The sequence below is a fragment of the Euleptes europaea genome, chromosome 2, assembly GCF_029931775.1.
Source record: "Euleptes europaea isolate rEulEur1 chromosome 2, rEulEur1.hap1, whole genome shotgun sequence".
Classification (NCBI taxonomy): domain Eukaryota; kingdom Metazoa; phylum Chordata; class Lepidosauria; order Squamata; family Sphaerodactylidae; genus Euleptes; species Euleptes europaea.
The window spans coordinates 69,934,195-69,946,802 of NC_079313.1; the positions used below are offsets into that span (position 1 = coordinate 69,934,195).

Below are 12,608 nucleotides of genomic sequence, written 5' to 3' on the forward strand. Positions count from 1 at the left end.
AACAGGGAACAGGAAGTTACAGACTTGCAAGATGCCCTAGATATTATTGGGGAGAACTGCTCACATGTTTTCAAGTTTGTTATTATCGAGCTGAATTCCAAATGTTTGATGTAAGGCAGAAACCTTGTCATTTTGTTAAGACTGTTGTCAACCGTGTTTATTTTCAAGTATGCACTCACAGGTTTCATCACCAGGGCTATTTTGCTCTACCTTAGTTCTCAAACTGGAGTTTTTTGAGAATCCTCATAACATTTGCCTTTTATGCGTGGGTTGTTCCCATCACAATCACCCCCTCGGCTACTTCAAGGCTTTGTTTTAATTATGCATGTATTTTCCGACCCTCAGAAGTTACTTCTGTCTCCCTTCGCATTTCCCCTCACGATTCCAGGATGCTGTTTTATCCCGAGTTTAAAGTCTGCCTCGATCCCAAATCGAAAGCTGGTCCTGTGCATTTTGGGGTTTTCTCCTTATGCCCATTCTCAGTTCTCCCTCCCACTTCTTTGTCACCTCATACAGCTCCTCCCATCGAAGCCATTTGCAAGTGCACTGATGGGAGAATGCTGGAAGCTGCTTATTTGGCCAGTTTCACAGTGAGTGTGGGTCAGTTTCAGATCAAACATTTGAGAGAATGCTGAAATAATCACAAACAACCTATGCAGATGCTTATTTAGTCAGTTTCACAGTGAGTGTGTGTCAGTCCTCATTGTATGGAACAGAGCCAGGCTGATTTGCCGCCCTTCCCATGAGCCTGCTTACTTAGTCAATTTCACAGCTAGTGTGGGTCAGTTTCAGTCCTTGGCTGGATGGAACAGACCCAGGCTGGTCTGCTGCCCTCCCCTTATACACATCCTCTTATAGGCATGAAAGCCTTTTTTTTTCATTTGCAAGTGCAGGGCTACCAATGGAGATAGCCAGAAACAAATTGGTTGGGGGGACCCTTCTATGCTTTGGCTGTAAAATTGCCACTCAGTTCAATTCAAATGAAAGAATCCCACTGCTTGGCTGGTAGGGGGCTGTTCATGTATTTAAAAAAAATACACTACAGCAAATTAAAAAGCTGTGTTTTCAGGGTGAGGGACTCAGAAGCTTGGCATTTTCTCTGGGGATGCATAATTGATCACAAGGTACTCCTGGAATTTCTTCAGGGGGAAAAGCCCCTGTATTTTGAGAATTGAACTGCAAATACTGTGTAGTTAGAGAGCAGCAGATCCAGTGGAAAACAGACAATGCATGAAAGGCCACAGTCCTCCAATCACCTATTTTCTAGGCTCTTCTGCTTTGATCTTTCTCAAATCTCCTTTGCTGAGATCTTTTGCTGAGACCAAGCAGGTTTGTACACCTTGGATGGGAAGTTGCACATTTTTAGAACTCCTGCCCACATTGGCTCCATTTTACTGCTATCATCTCCTTGCAGCTGCCATTTATTCTACTATGCCAGTGGAAGGCTTTTTGATGGCTTCAAAATTGGTAGTTGCTATATCACTATATTGTTAGAATGCTATAGTGATACAGCCACGATCAAGTTTTTAGAAGTCCTCTGGTGGCATTGATGGGTGGTTTGGAGAATGACAGCCATGAAGGGATACCTGAGGAAAGTGCACAGGAAACCTGGGTGTGGATGTCCTATTGCTGTTGCAAATGCCTTTGCATTCACAATAGCAAGGAATCCACAACAATGCAAACCTGTCTGCCACACCATCTGTTCAACTTGGGGTATCAAACATCTTCCTGCATCTACTTTGCTATCAGCTTGTCTTGGGGTACCAACTTCATGCTTCTATCCCTCTGTAACTCTGCCTGCTTCCCAGAGTTGCCAAATGCACTGGCTGTGTCTGCAGTGTGACTATCCTTGCCTTTCTTGGGTTGCCAAATGCTTCCTGTTCACATTGTGTAAATGAGATTTTTCATTGCCTATGAAACTGGACCTTTTCTTTAGTCAAAGTGGAATATGGCAAAGAGGTGTTTGTTGGGTGATGGATACAACCAGTCCCTGAAATTTCATCAAACCGGTTAGAAAACAAAAACAGTTACACCAAAAATGTGTTTCCTGTTGAAACCAATGGAGAGCTAAAACAAATAATAGTGAATTCAATAATGAAATGAAAGCAAGCAAATAGATGTTTTGAAAACAAAATGAATTTGTATGCTTCTAGTGGTCAGCCAGCTGTGTCTAGAAGCTTACAAGCAGGCATGATAGAAGGAGCTATCCCCTTTGTTTGACTCCAGCATTTGGTGCTCAGATGTATGTTCCTCCTAAACATGGAGGTTCCATTTTTAGCTATTCTAGTTAATAGCTGCTGATGGATCTCTCTTCCAGAAAATTATTTTCAGAAGTCTGGTGACAATGGCATAAGAAGTGGGCTGCAAGTTAAATCTAAACAACGAAGTAATTTCACTGTAATGTGCAGCCTTCTGATGCAACGGTTTAGCTGTGGTCTCTGTGCTGACAAATTATTCAGTAGCCATTTCCCCCCCTGCATTTCTAAAAGTCTGGTTTTTTTTCTTCAGTTATCAGTTACGCTTTGCTTTTACCCAAATAAAACCAAACTAGCAGATCAGCAAAGTTTAAGATATGTCCGCTACCTGAATTTTTCCTGCTTCTGATGCCATTGAGACTGTTCTTAACAGCAAGGAGAAACTGGTGCAGGATTATTGCTTTTTTGCCCCTTTTTCAGTTTTACAAAACGGCGTAAATGTCCACATTACAGACATGACTTCATTCTGACATTCTTTTCCCTCTTTCACATACACAGCCTGTGTAAACAAGCATTTGGGTGAGTTTTGAAAGGAGTAACTAATTTTTTAAAAAAACATTGTTTGCTTTTAGCTTCTTATTAATCCCTGAGCTGCAGAGGCTGCACCAATAATTCTGCGCATATAAATCCAAAGCTCATCCTTACATTTAATTTTATATTCTGTATGGTACTCAGGGCTTCCATAAAACATTCAAACCCCTGGTTGCATGTTTTAAATTTTCTTACAGACATTTTGCTTGTGTGTGCATGTTGAAGGATGGATCCAGTATACATACATGATCTTTTTATACAGTTTTTATACATTTATGCTGTCTCCCTTTACTGGTGCTTCATCTGCCCTTAGCTACCCACATTATAGCCAATAGCAAAGGCAATTGTACAGATCGTGTAATTTATGGGAAGAATCAATTTTTTCTTTTCCAGTTCTTTTTCCCCAGTTAAGTAACTTTGTACCACTTTGAGTTTAGTGGGGACTGATTAACACTCATAATGATGAGGCATATGTGTGTGTGTGCGTGGGGGGGGTGTTCCACACATCTGTTGGAAAAACTGTAAATGTCTTTGCATATGGTTAGTTGAATTGCATGGTAAATACACTTGCCAGCATCCCACTTTTAAAACATCTGGCATGTTGCCGTTTGGTACTTCCCAAACAATCTAACCAAACCAGGAGGGGAGCCAAAGAAAGCATTTCCACAGAGACACAGAACTCTTGCAAAAAACAAGCCTTGATCGAAACTATACCACTGTAATCGTAAGACAAAGAATGCGTGAAGTAGAAATGTCACATTCCCCACCCCCTCCAGTGTTAATATATGCATCCTTTCCCTAGTGTGAAAGTCCAGTAATGTGTGGAAAGAACTTCTCCTGTTGATCTTCTCTACCTGTTTTGTTGTTAAAAGCAGAAGCTTTGAAAAGGTTGTGGCACAAGCCAGAAGTCTGATGTTAATTGCCCTGAGAGATCTTCTTGGTCCTCCAAGAGGATCAATCCAACTTTTGTTTTCTTTACACATGTTTAAGGTACATTCTGTATGATGTCTCAAAGCAGCGAGCAAAAGCAAATGACCTAGTTTGGCAGACACCACAAAAGCCACAAAGACTCTTGGGATATTTAAGTATGTTGGGCAAATGTTTCACATCTATTTGTGTTTTAAAATATGAGACATTGCATTTTTATGTGTCATTTCAGCTATTGGATCATTTTTTTTAATTTGGTAAACCTCTAAAGCATTACAGCAAACTCTTGAGACATCCTTAGACTTTCTTCTCATTCTTATCTCACTGCAGTCCCTGTGACATTGCTGAGCCTCTGAACATAAAATAAAATACTAAAAGGGTTGCCATAATAGGGTTTATTTGATTGTAATAGTAGGCATGTAAAAATTCAATGTCTAATATGCTCCTTAAAAGAAACAAACATTTTTTAGCTATAATGAAATATCAAGTAAAATGTGTATGGTGGAATTTAGTTAGTATTAATAATTAATTAATAAGCGATTATTAAAGATACAGTTAATTAAATGTTACTATTTGTGCTAGGAAAAGGTATATAATAATGTGAAGGAAGGTTATTAGATTAAGTAGTATATACTCTATCAGCCCATTCCTGAGCCTTGCAGCGGGGACAGCGTGGTCAAGGCGCTGCTGTGGCGCCTCCAAAGAGATTTCCCAGCCGCTGCAAGTAAAAAAAAAACTTTTAAAAAAAGAAAATGGGGAAAATAGCCCCGTTGAAAACAGCGGTGCTGCACCAACAAAAAGCTGGCGCAGCTCCGCTGTTTCTGCAGGGGGTGTTCCCAGGCTGAAAGGGGTGAGGAAGCTGACTAAAGTCAGCTCCACCCCTGGGAACACCCCCATCCATGCCAGCGCCACAGTCCTCTTCCAGGATTTAGGTTCCGGGGAGGTTGTGGTGGCAGAGCTCCATGCAGCTCCGTGGTGCTCTGGTGCCGACAGAAATATCCTCCACACTAGCGTCAGTGCCCCTTATTCCATGATAAGAGGGCACTTATGCTGACGCTGGGGTCATGCCTCCTCCACACCACTTTGTATATTTCAAGTCTGTAGTGTTTAGGTATTGTTTATGTCGAAGTTTTGTTTATACTATATTGTCTGGATCTGTTAGATTATAAATTTGAAAATAATTTAAAAAAAAAGGAATAGTATACCATCTATTTGAATTATCTGATGGGTTAAAGACCAATTTCTGCATCATGTGAGGCAAAGAAAAGACAATATTTGCTATAATGATAGTTTTGAAAGGAACGTTGGTGCGTTAGGACATCGTCTACATGATCATCCTATAGAGTCAAGAGTCAGCAAGTTGGTGTTCGAGAACTGTTGGTAAAGTCATCTACAACCAGAACTGGTGTTAAGGGACTAAAAATGGATTTGTTCCATTCAGGCTGATAGCTGTGTGGTTTTCAGCACCAGGTTAGAAGCAAATATCGTTGAAAACCTTTAATGGTTTTTTAAAATGGTTTCAAAAATGTCTTTACAATTTTCAAGAGTAAAGAGAAGTAAATGAAAATAGAGGCTGCAATCCAGCACATAACCAAGTGTACTCAAGTCCCACTGATTTTAATTGTTTAGGTTGTTTCAGTTAAAGCTAGAAGGACTTGAGGCATGCTTAATTGTGTGTTTCATTTTTTTTTTCATTTTTGCACAATTAATCTTTACATGCTTTTTCATCTTCGTTTTTAATCTTAACACTTCTGTCTTTAATTTAACAAGTTCTGCAAGCAATGGATTCACAAGGTCTGAATTGTCCCTTATTTTGCATAATCTATCTCTTTTTTGTTGCTTGTTACAGAGGGAAAAGGTTAAGTAAAATGCAAGCATAACTGGCATGGATTTGTACTTCTGCAGTGTCTTTAGTCTTTATTTAAAAGCAACCCCCCCCTTTTGTAGAATTGTTGTATGAAATTTGTTTGAGAAAGACTCTGCAGGCCAAATGAGCACATTCTCCCCTTCCCCATTCCAAAAGCCCTGGTAAATAAAGAGGAAACAGAACGTGTCTATTTAAAGGCCACTTATTCATGGAAGGTTTTGCATTGGATTTGCCACTCTTTAGATGCACTTTTTCCCCATCCATATTCTCAAAACTCAACAATAAGCCGTCATGCAGAGTTTTGAGAATTCAGATGGGGAAAATGTGCATCTATAGAGTGACAAATCCAATGCAAAACCTTCCATAAATAAATGACCATTTGTCTCTTCTGTTGCCTCTTCCTCCAGTGAAAGAAAACTCTCTCTGAAATATGATCATCTTTACAATACAGATTGAAAAACAATAGCAATAAATGAGAGAAGATAATTCCTTTGAAACCAGATCTCGATTAATCTGAAACTCTGCATTTTCTCCTGTTACGCTGACCATGATTTCATGAGACTGGCTGCCAACAGAGGGTGGAGCATGCTGAAAGCAATGAGAGAGATAGAGCGGCAATTTTGTCAAGGAACTCATCATTATGTTTTCCCCCTCCTCTCTCTTTCTTTTCTTTAACAGTGAATGGTGGCTACAATCACTGTAATTCAATATCTGAGAAGAATAACGTGATGGACATGGAAATGACAAATAGCATGGGGCCTGTACGTAGACAGAACTTGCTTAGACACTCAGGAAACTCGCTTACTCGAGACCACCCGTTGCCTTGTGAACGACTTCTACATGTCAGTCAGCTGAACTTATCTCGCTCGGATACAAGGTATTGTTTTTCAGTTTTCATTGCCATGCCCGCGTTATCCTTTTTAAAGCTAGTCACACTTTTGAATATTCTCCTCTGAGTATGGTCCACCTTTACGAATTGTTCCTGTTCACTGACTTGATGCTTGCTATGGATAGCATGTTTTGAAGATCCTAGGTTCGATCCTTGTCAGTCAAAGAATCAGTAGGAGATATGAAGAAGAAGAGTTGGTCTTTATATGCCGACTTTGTGTACCACTTAAGGAAGAATCAAACTAGCTTACAATCACCTTCCCTTCCCCTCCCCGCGACACCTTGTGATACCTCAAGGTGTTACCTCAAGGTGGGACTGAGAGAGCTCTAAGGGAGCTGTGACTAGTCCAGGGTCATCCAGCTAGCTTCATGTGTAGGAGTGGGGAAACCAATCTGGTTCACCAGATTAGCATCTGCTGCTCATGTGGAGGGTGGGGAATCAAACCCAAACCACCGCTCTTAACCACTACACCACACTGGCTCTCTATATGCCAGACCTTGGGCTGAGAGCCACTGCCAGTCAGAGTAGGTGCTACTTGGCTAGATGTATAAAGCAGCTTCTTATGTGTTTATGTTTCACACCATACCTCATACTCCTTCCATGTTTCAGTCCTAGAAACCAAAAGAAAACCTGCGCTGTTTCTTTCCTCTTGGACTTTGATGTTCCTTGCTGCCCATTCTAGACCATGGCATATTTTCTTGCAACTAAAATAAATTCAAAATCGGTTAGCCAGAAAGGCTGTTTATTTTTTACTAAGCATTCAGCAGCCTCATCCATATGTGGTGACTGGGTGAGTGGCAAAGAAGGAAATGCTAACCACCAGTCTCTCTTTCTCTGCTATCCAGTCATCTGTGAAAGTATCAGGAAAATAGTTTACATTTTGCCAGTGAGCTGAACGGGCCAGCTGAGCTATACATCAGAAATGTGCGCTCTGTGGGTTTAATCTCCAGCCTCTTCAATTATGAGATCTCGCAGTACTGAAAAGAAACTGTGCCCATAGAAATGGGCATCTGGCATGTGGCACTAGATAGATCTGAGGTCTGGCTTGATGTCTTGTTTTCTGTTGCCCCAGAGGGTCGGACCAGAACCCATTGAAATTAAATCAAAAGAGTTTCCGTCTAGACATTAGGAAGAATTTTCTAACAGTTAGAGCGGTTCCTCAGTGGAACAGGCTTCCTCAGGAGGTGGTGAGCTCTCCTTCCCTGGAGGTTTTTAAGAGGAGGTTAGATGGCCATCTGTCAGCAATGCTGATTCTGTGACCTTAGGCAGATGATGAGAGGGAAGGCATCTTGGCCATCTTCTGGTCACTGAGTGTGTGTGGGGGAGGTAGTTGTGAGTTTCCTGCATTGTGCAGGGGGTGGGACTAGATGACCCTGGTAGTCCCTTCCATCTCTATGATTCTATGAAAAGAGGTGCTTCCAAACTATGCTTGCGAGCAACAAGAAAATGGTAAGGTAACTCTTAAACCAGGATGTCCTATATGATGATATGACAAACTATCTGGTCAGAGTATTTCTGTTTGGTTCCTAAACGCCATTTACTGTCCAGCCCACCAGTTAAGACTCTCATCACAAGCTCTAGTCTGTGTGCCCTGGCTGCGGAGGTGAGAAATGCCCCCCTTGAGGAATGCTGTGGAATGTTCCCCCCCTTGAGGCTTGACTAGTGCCCACCTTACTTGCCTTTGAGCACCAAACCAAAGTATTTTTATCTGGGCTTTTAACAGAGGAGTTTTTTTATCTTTTGAATTTGTTTTTACAGTTAGCTTCTAGCCTGAGACTTTTTTTTTTACAAATGTTGTTTTTATTGGTGCTTAATGTTTTATTCTGTTTTTATGCTGTGGCTGGGTTTTATGGTTTATTAATTTTAATGCTGCCTTCTATTTTACTTTATGAGTCACCTCAAGCAGATCTCTGGAGACAGAGAATATACCGTACATTTTCTAAATAAATGAATAATTTATATGGAGAGCAGGATATTTCAGTAAATGTTTATCGTTAGCATATACTTTAAGGCAAAAACTAGATCTCTAAGTTTGATAATTTATTTCTTTTATTTCAAGGGCAAATCTCTGTTCAGTCCTTTTTATAACTTATTGGAAGATGTGGATCTCAATCATCCTTGTACATGTTGCAAAACAACAATATTAGCAATTTTAAATAGGAGGTTCTCCTTAACAGATGCTAATTGTTGAAAAACACTTGCTATTAATTACATATATAAATATAACCTTTTAAAAATTATTTTTTCTGAAAGATTTTGAAGCAGTCTTCACCTTTTTGAGAATCAGGAAAAATATCCTTCAAAGTTGCAGCTTTTTATCTGAGATATTTTGATTAATAAATGTTTTCTCCCTGGAACTAGGAAAGGAACACTAATGCAGTCATGAAAATTTTGCTGTTTCTGTATTTGTTACATATGTTTGTCAACTCCATCTTGACCATGTTATGAATCCACATGGTGCTTACTGCTAACAAGCTGGTTTTAGTCTGTCATTGAAGGCAATTATGATGCAAAGATAATTGGGGTGGGAGCAAACAAAAGGAGGGAAGAGAAGACTGCTTAGATCTTTTCAGGACCTTTTTGAAAAATCCATAATGAGGAAATGACAGATGCTTATATTCAGAGGATCATAGTACTCCCTTACGAAATATGAACTCCTTACAACTCTGTCTCAGGAAAGATTCCCAGAACAACACAAGATTATATGCCACAGAACTTCAGAGAGAGAGAGAGAGAGAGAGAAAGAGAGAGAGACCCTGACCCTATTGTGATATAAAGCAGTAGGTGACTGAGGTAATTAATTTCACTCCTAAAGCTTGGCCTACATTCTGCAGGTTTTGTCACATTCTCAGTAACTGTACAGAAAACTTAAGAAAATAACAGTATTTCTCAGGGATTCCATGATTGGTTTGTTTTTACTTTTCGTCTCTCATATGCCAGTGTTTTTCATACTTCTCACAATGAGGGGCATCCTATGTTGTTCTCATGTTTTAAAAGGTCAGCTCCAAACCAGTTAGCTGCAAACTCCTTGCTATTTAATTTGTCCCCTCCTCTCACTTCAATTTACATTGGTGAGTCTTTTTCAGATATTATGTTGTTGGTTGTGACTGCACATATGGAATGAACATGATACACTTGATTCTCCTGATATCTGTGATTGTCGTTCTTTTTGAAAAGGACAGCATGTGGATTTTTCACCTTGGTATTCATCTACCATATACACACATTCCAGACCTGGAAAACACATATTGCCCCTTTCAGAAGAAATGGAGATTACATGTATTGGGAGGATGACATGTAACACGTTTGTTTCCTACTCATGGTCCAACAAAACAACTGAACATTGTTTAAAGACTTGGTTAAATGCTGATTGATAGTTGTCTGTAAATAGGACTTGCTTCTAAACAGCTTGGGAGACTTTTTTTTTTGTAGTTGAGTGTCCCAGTTAAGCTGGAAACCAGGATACCTAATATCTAGGTTTGAAATAGGCAGTCAATTTCAGTTTTTTACTGGTTTACATACTCTCTGACCCCCTCAGCTTAACTCATAGTTAACCATGTGGATTCCAGACAGCTCCTGAATTTTAAAAAAGGCCAGTGTTAGCACGATCCCTCAAGTAGTTCCCAGATAGCTACTACTAGCATGGTGGACTTCACTGGTGTGTAGAATAATGGCGACTAAAGTAATTATCACAGTAGTTTTCAGGTCCTCCTCTGCCACTGTTTTTGCATGACAGCTCCACCTGGTTTACTGATGACCTGAAGTGGGAAGACAGATGGCTAACCCAGCTGCCTGTCAAAGTTAACAAGTTGAAGTACAGGTAGTTTTCAAATGACTATGTCTGAGTAGTGGTGGAACAGAATTTTTTCAGTTGTGCTGGTCCTGGTGGTGAGTGGCTGGGTAAATCTAAGCTGTTTGTGCCTAGAGACTTAAGTCATTTTGTACCATTATGATATCCTTATTACTAATCATGTAAGCAAGCCTGCTCAGATGCACCTGGATCACAGCAACTGGATCAAGAGTCTGAGGTGTCTGAGCTCATTCTTGTTCTATTTCATTGATCACTTTTAGTTGGTCTTGTCCATTAGAGAGCGTGTCTGGAGCTATGTGGAAGATCACTTGCAAGTTGGTTCTCCTACTGGCTTGTAAAAACTTACCAGAAGAAGCTGAGATTTTTGATGCCTGCAGCCCTTAAAGCTACATTGTTTAGGCAGGTTGCCTACAGTTGAGTTTTAAATCTGTAGTATCTATCTGGGCTTGTGAAGATGCTCTGGGCAATGAATAGAAGGCAACTGGTGGTAGGAAGCAGGGACTACAAGATTCAGGAGAACACTGTGACAGAGCACAAATGTTTCTGTAATAAGAACCAGATCTCAGCTGACCTCTAGTTCCAGAACAGCCCTCATGGCTGGTCAAGCAAGAATGGAATGTTTGTCCTTTTTCTGCTGTAAATCTCCCCACCCTTACCACTCTGCTGCACAGATGTTAGCGGTGACTTGTAGTTTAGGCACAGAATTAAACTTTTTATTTCTTAATCTGAAAAGTTAAAGTATAATGTGTAGTACAGTACTACACATCGTGTACCATCTTACACTGGCATCATGTACAATCTTAGCCTCTACTTTCCCCATACCCTACCTCGTAAAGGAGTTTTTAAAAATTACTTGGCAAAGAGAAAAAGGCAGCACTTGTGTTCTTTTTACTATTCATTCATCACATTAGAAAGTGTACTGTAAAGTTTTTACAATGAAATTCAAGACAGGGTCCTCCCTTTGAGCTTGAAAACTTGCCTGTACTGCCTGTTATCATTAATCCCTGTTAAAGATACAGCATCGCTACAACATTATTCTTTTATTATTATTATCTTTAATCTTATATCCCATGCTTCTCTCGGCCAAAGCCAGTCTCAGGGCGGCTCACAACAATAAAAACAACATAAAACATAACAACATATAAATTGTTAAGTTAAAACTAACAGATCTAAGTTTAAAAAATCCAGATGGCACTCATCCAGTACACAGAGGCCAAGGGCTGGCTGGCCTGACACAGCCAGGGTCCCCTAGTCCAGATCTTAAAAGGCAGCAGGGGAGCAGGAAAGGAGGCCAGATATGTTGGAAAAAAAACCATTGCTTTCCTCAACCATAGGTCTACGTAGCCTGGTGGAAAAGCTCGGTGTTCCAGGCCCTGCGGAAGAGATAAAAGTTATCTACCAGCGTACTTTGCTGTGGTGGCTATTTGATGCTTCCTCATACATAAATAACAGAAAAGAGGATTTTTGTGGTTCTTTCTGACTCCTACAGCTTGAACCACAAAAGACAATCCTAATAAAAGATAGTACCATCTCTGCCATCCTCAAGAAAAATATTCCAGATAGTGTGCATAACATCTAATATTCGGAAAGTGTTTATCCCTTTCCATTCCTCCTTTTATAAGCTGTATTCTACACAGAATTGTTTTTTCTCTTCCCACACCCCACAGTCGATCTAAATGCTTTCAAAGTTATGCAGTGCGTTTTCCACTGTGTGGAACAGGTAAATGAGATGCATATGTTTTGCAGGATAATTCTCAGGCTCTCATTGCTACAACTGGACCTAATAAACAGCTAATGTTGGCCATTTTTCAGATAATCCATTATCGGGCATGGAAAACACCTCTTTCCTTCAATTTAGTTGTAAAAGCAACAAATGTACTTTGTTACAAAGGCTGTGCTTGACCAGAAGATGCTCAAAATTACCAATAGGTCAAGTTCTCCTATGAGATTTGCTTTTATATAAAATGTTTTATATAAAATATAAAATGATGTAATAATATTTGACAGGGAGACTGTAATAAAACATGCATGCAAACAAAATGTGGACAAAAATGCGATGGGTTGGGCCCAAGTGAGTAGCCTTGCTGTGGTGGAAGGAAGCTTTCATTGCAGAAGAAGATTTCAACATTTCACAGAAGGGGACTGTATGATCCAACCCTGAAAATATATGCTGAGCATGCAGCTTCATAATTTTTGTTATATAAATAATATAGACCAGCACTAAAAAAAATTCACAGTATAGAAAAGAATAGTCTGATTTAAGTATATGACCCCATTAATCTCATTTTTATTTTTGCAGAGAACTCCCTAATCCAACGAGTAACTAAT

General features: G+C 39.9%; 1 protein-coding gene across 1 annotated transcript in view; it reads left to right on the forward strand.

Moving 5' to 3' along the window:
- Positions 1 to 12,608, forward strand: part of GLIS1 (GLIS family zinc finger 1) — a 231,663-nt gene that overhangs the window by 67,134 nt on the left and 151,921 nt on the right. Inside the window, exon 2 of the mRNA XM_056844412.1 lies at positions 6,259 to 6,457. Within this exon, the coding sequence (XP_056700390.1) occupies positions 6,259 to 6,457 (199 nt within the window). The remainder of the gene's footprint in view (positions 1 to 6,258; positions 6,458 to 12,608) is intronic.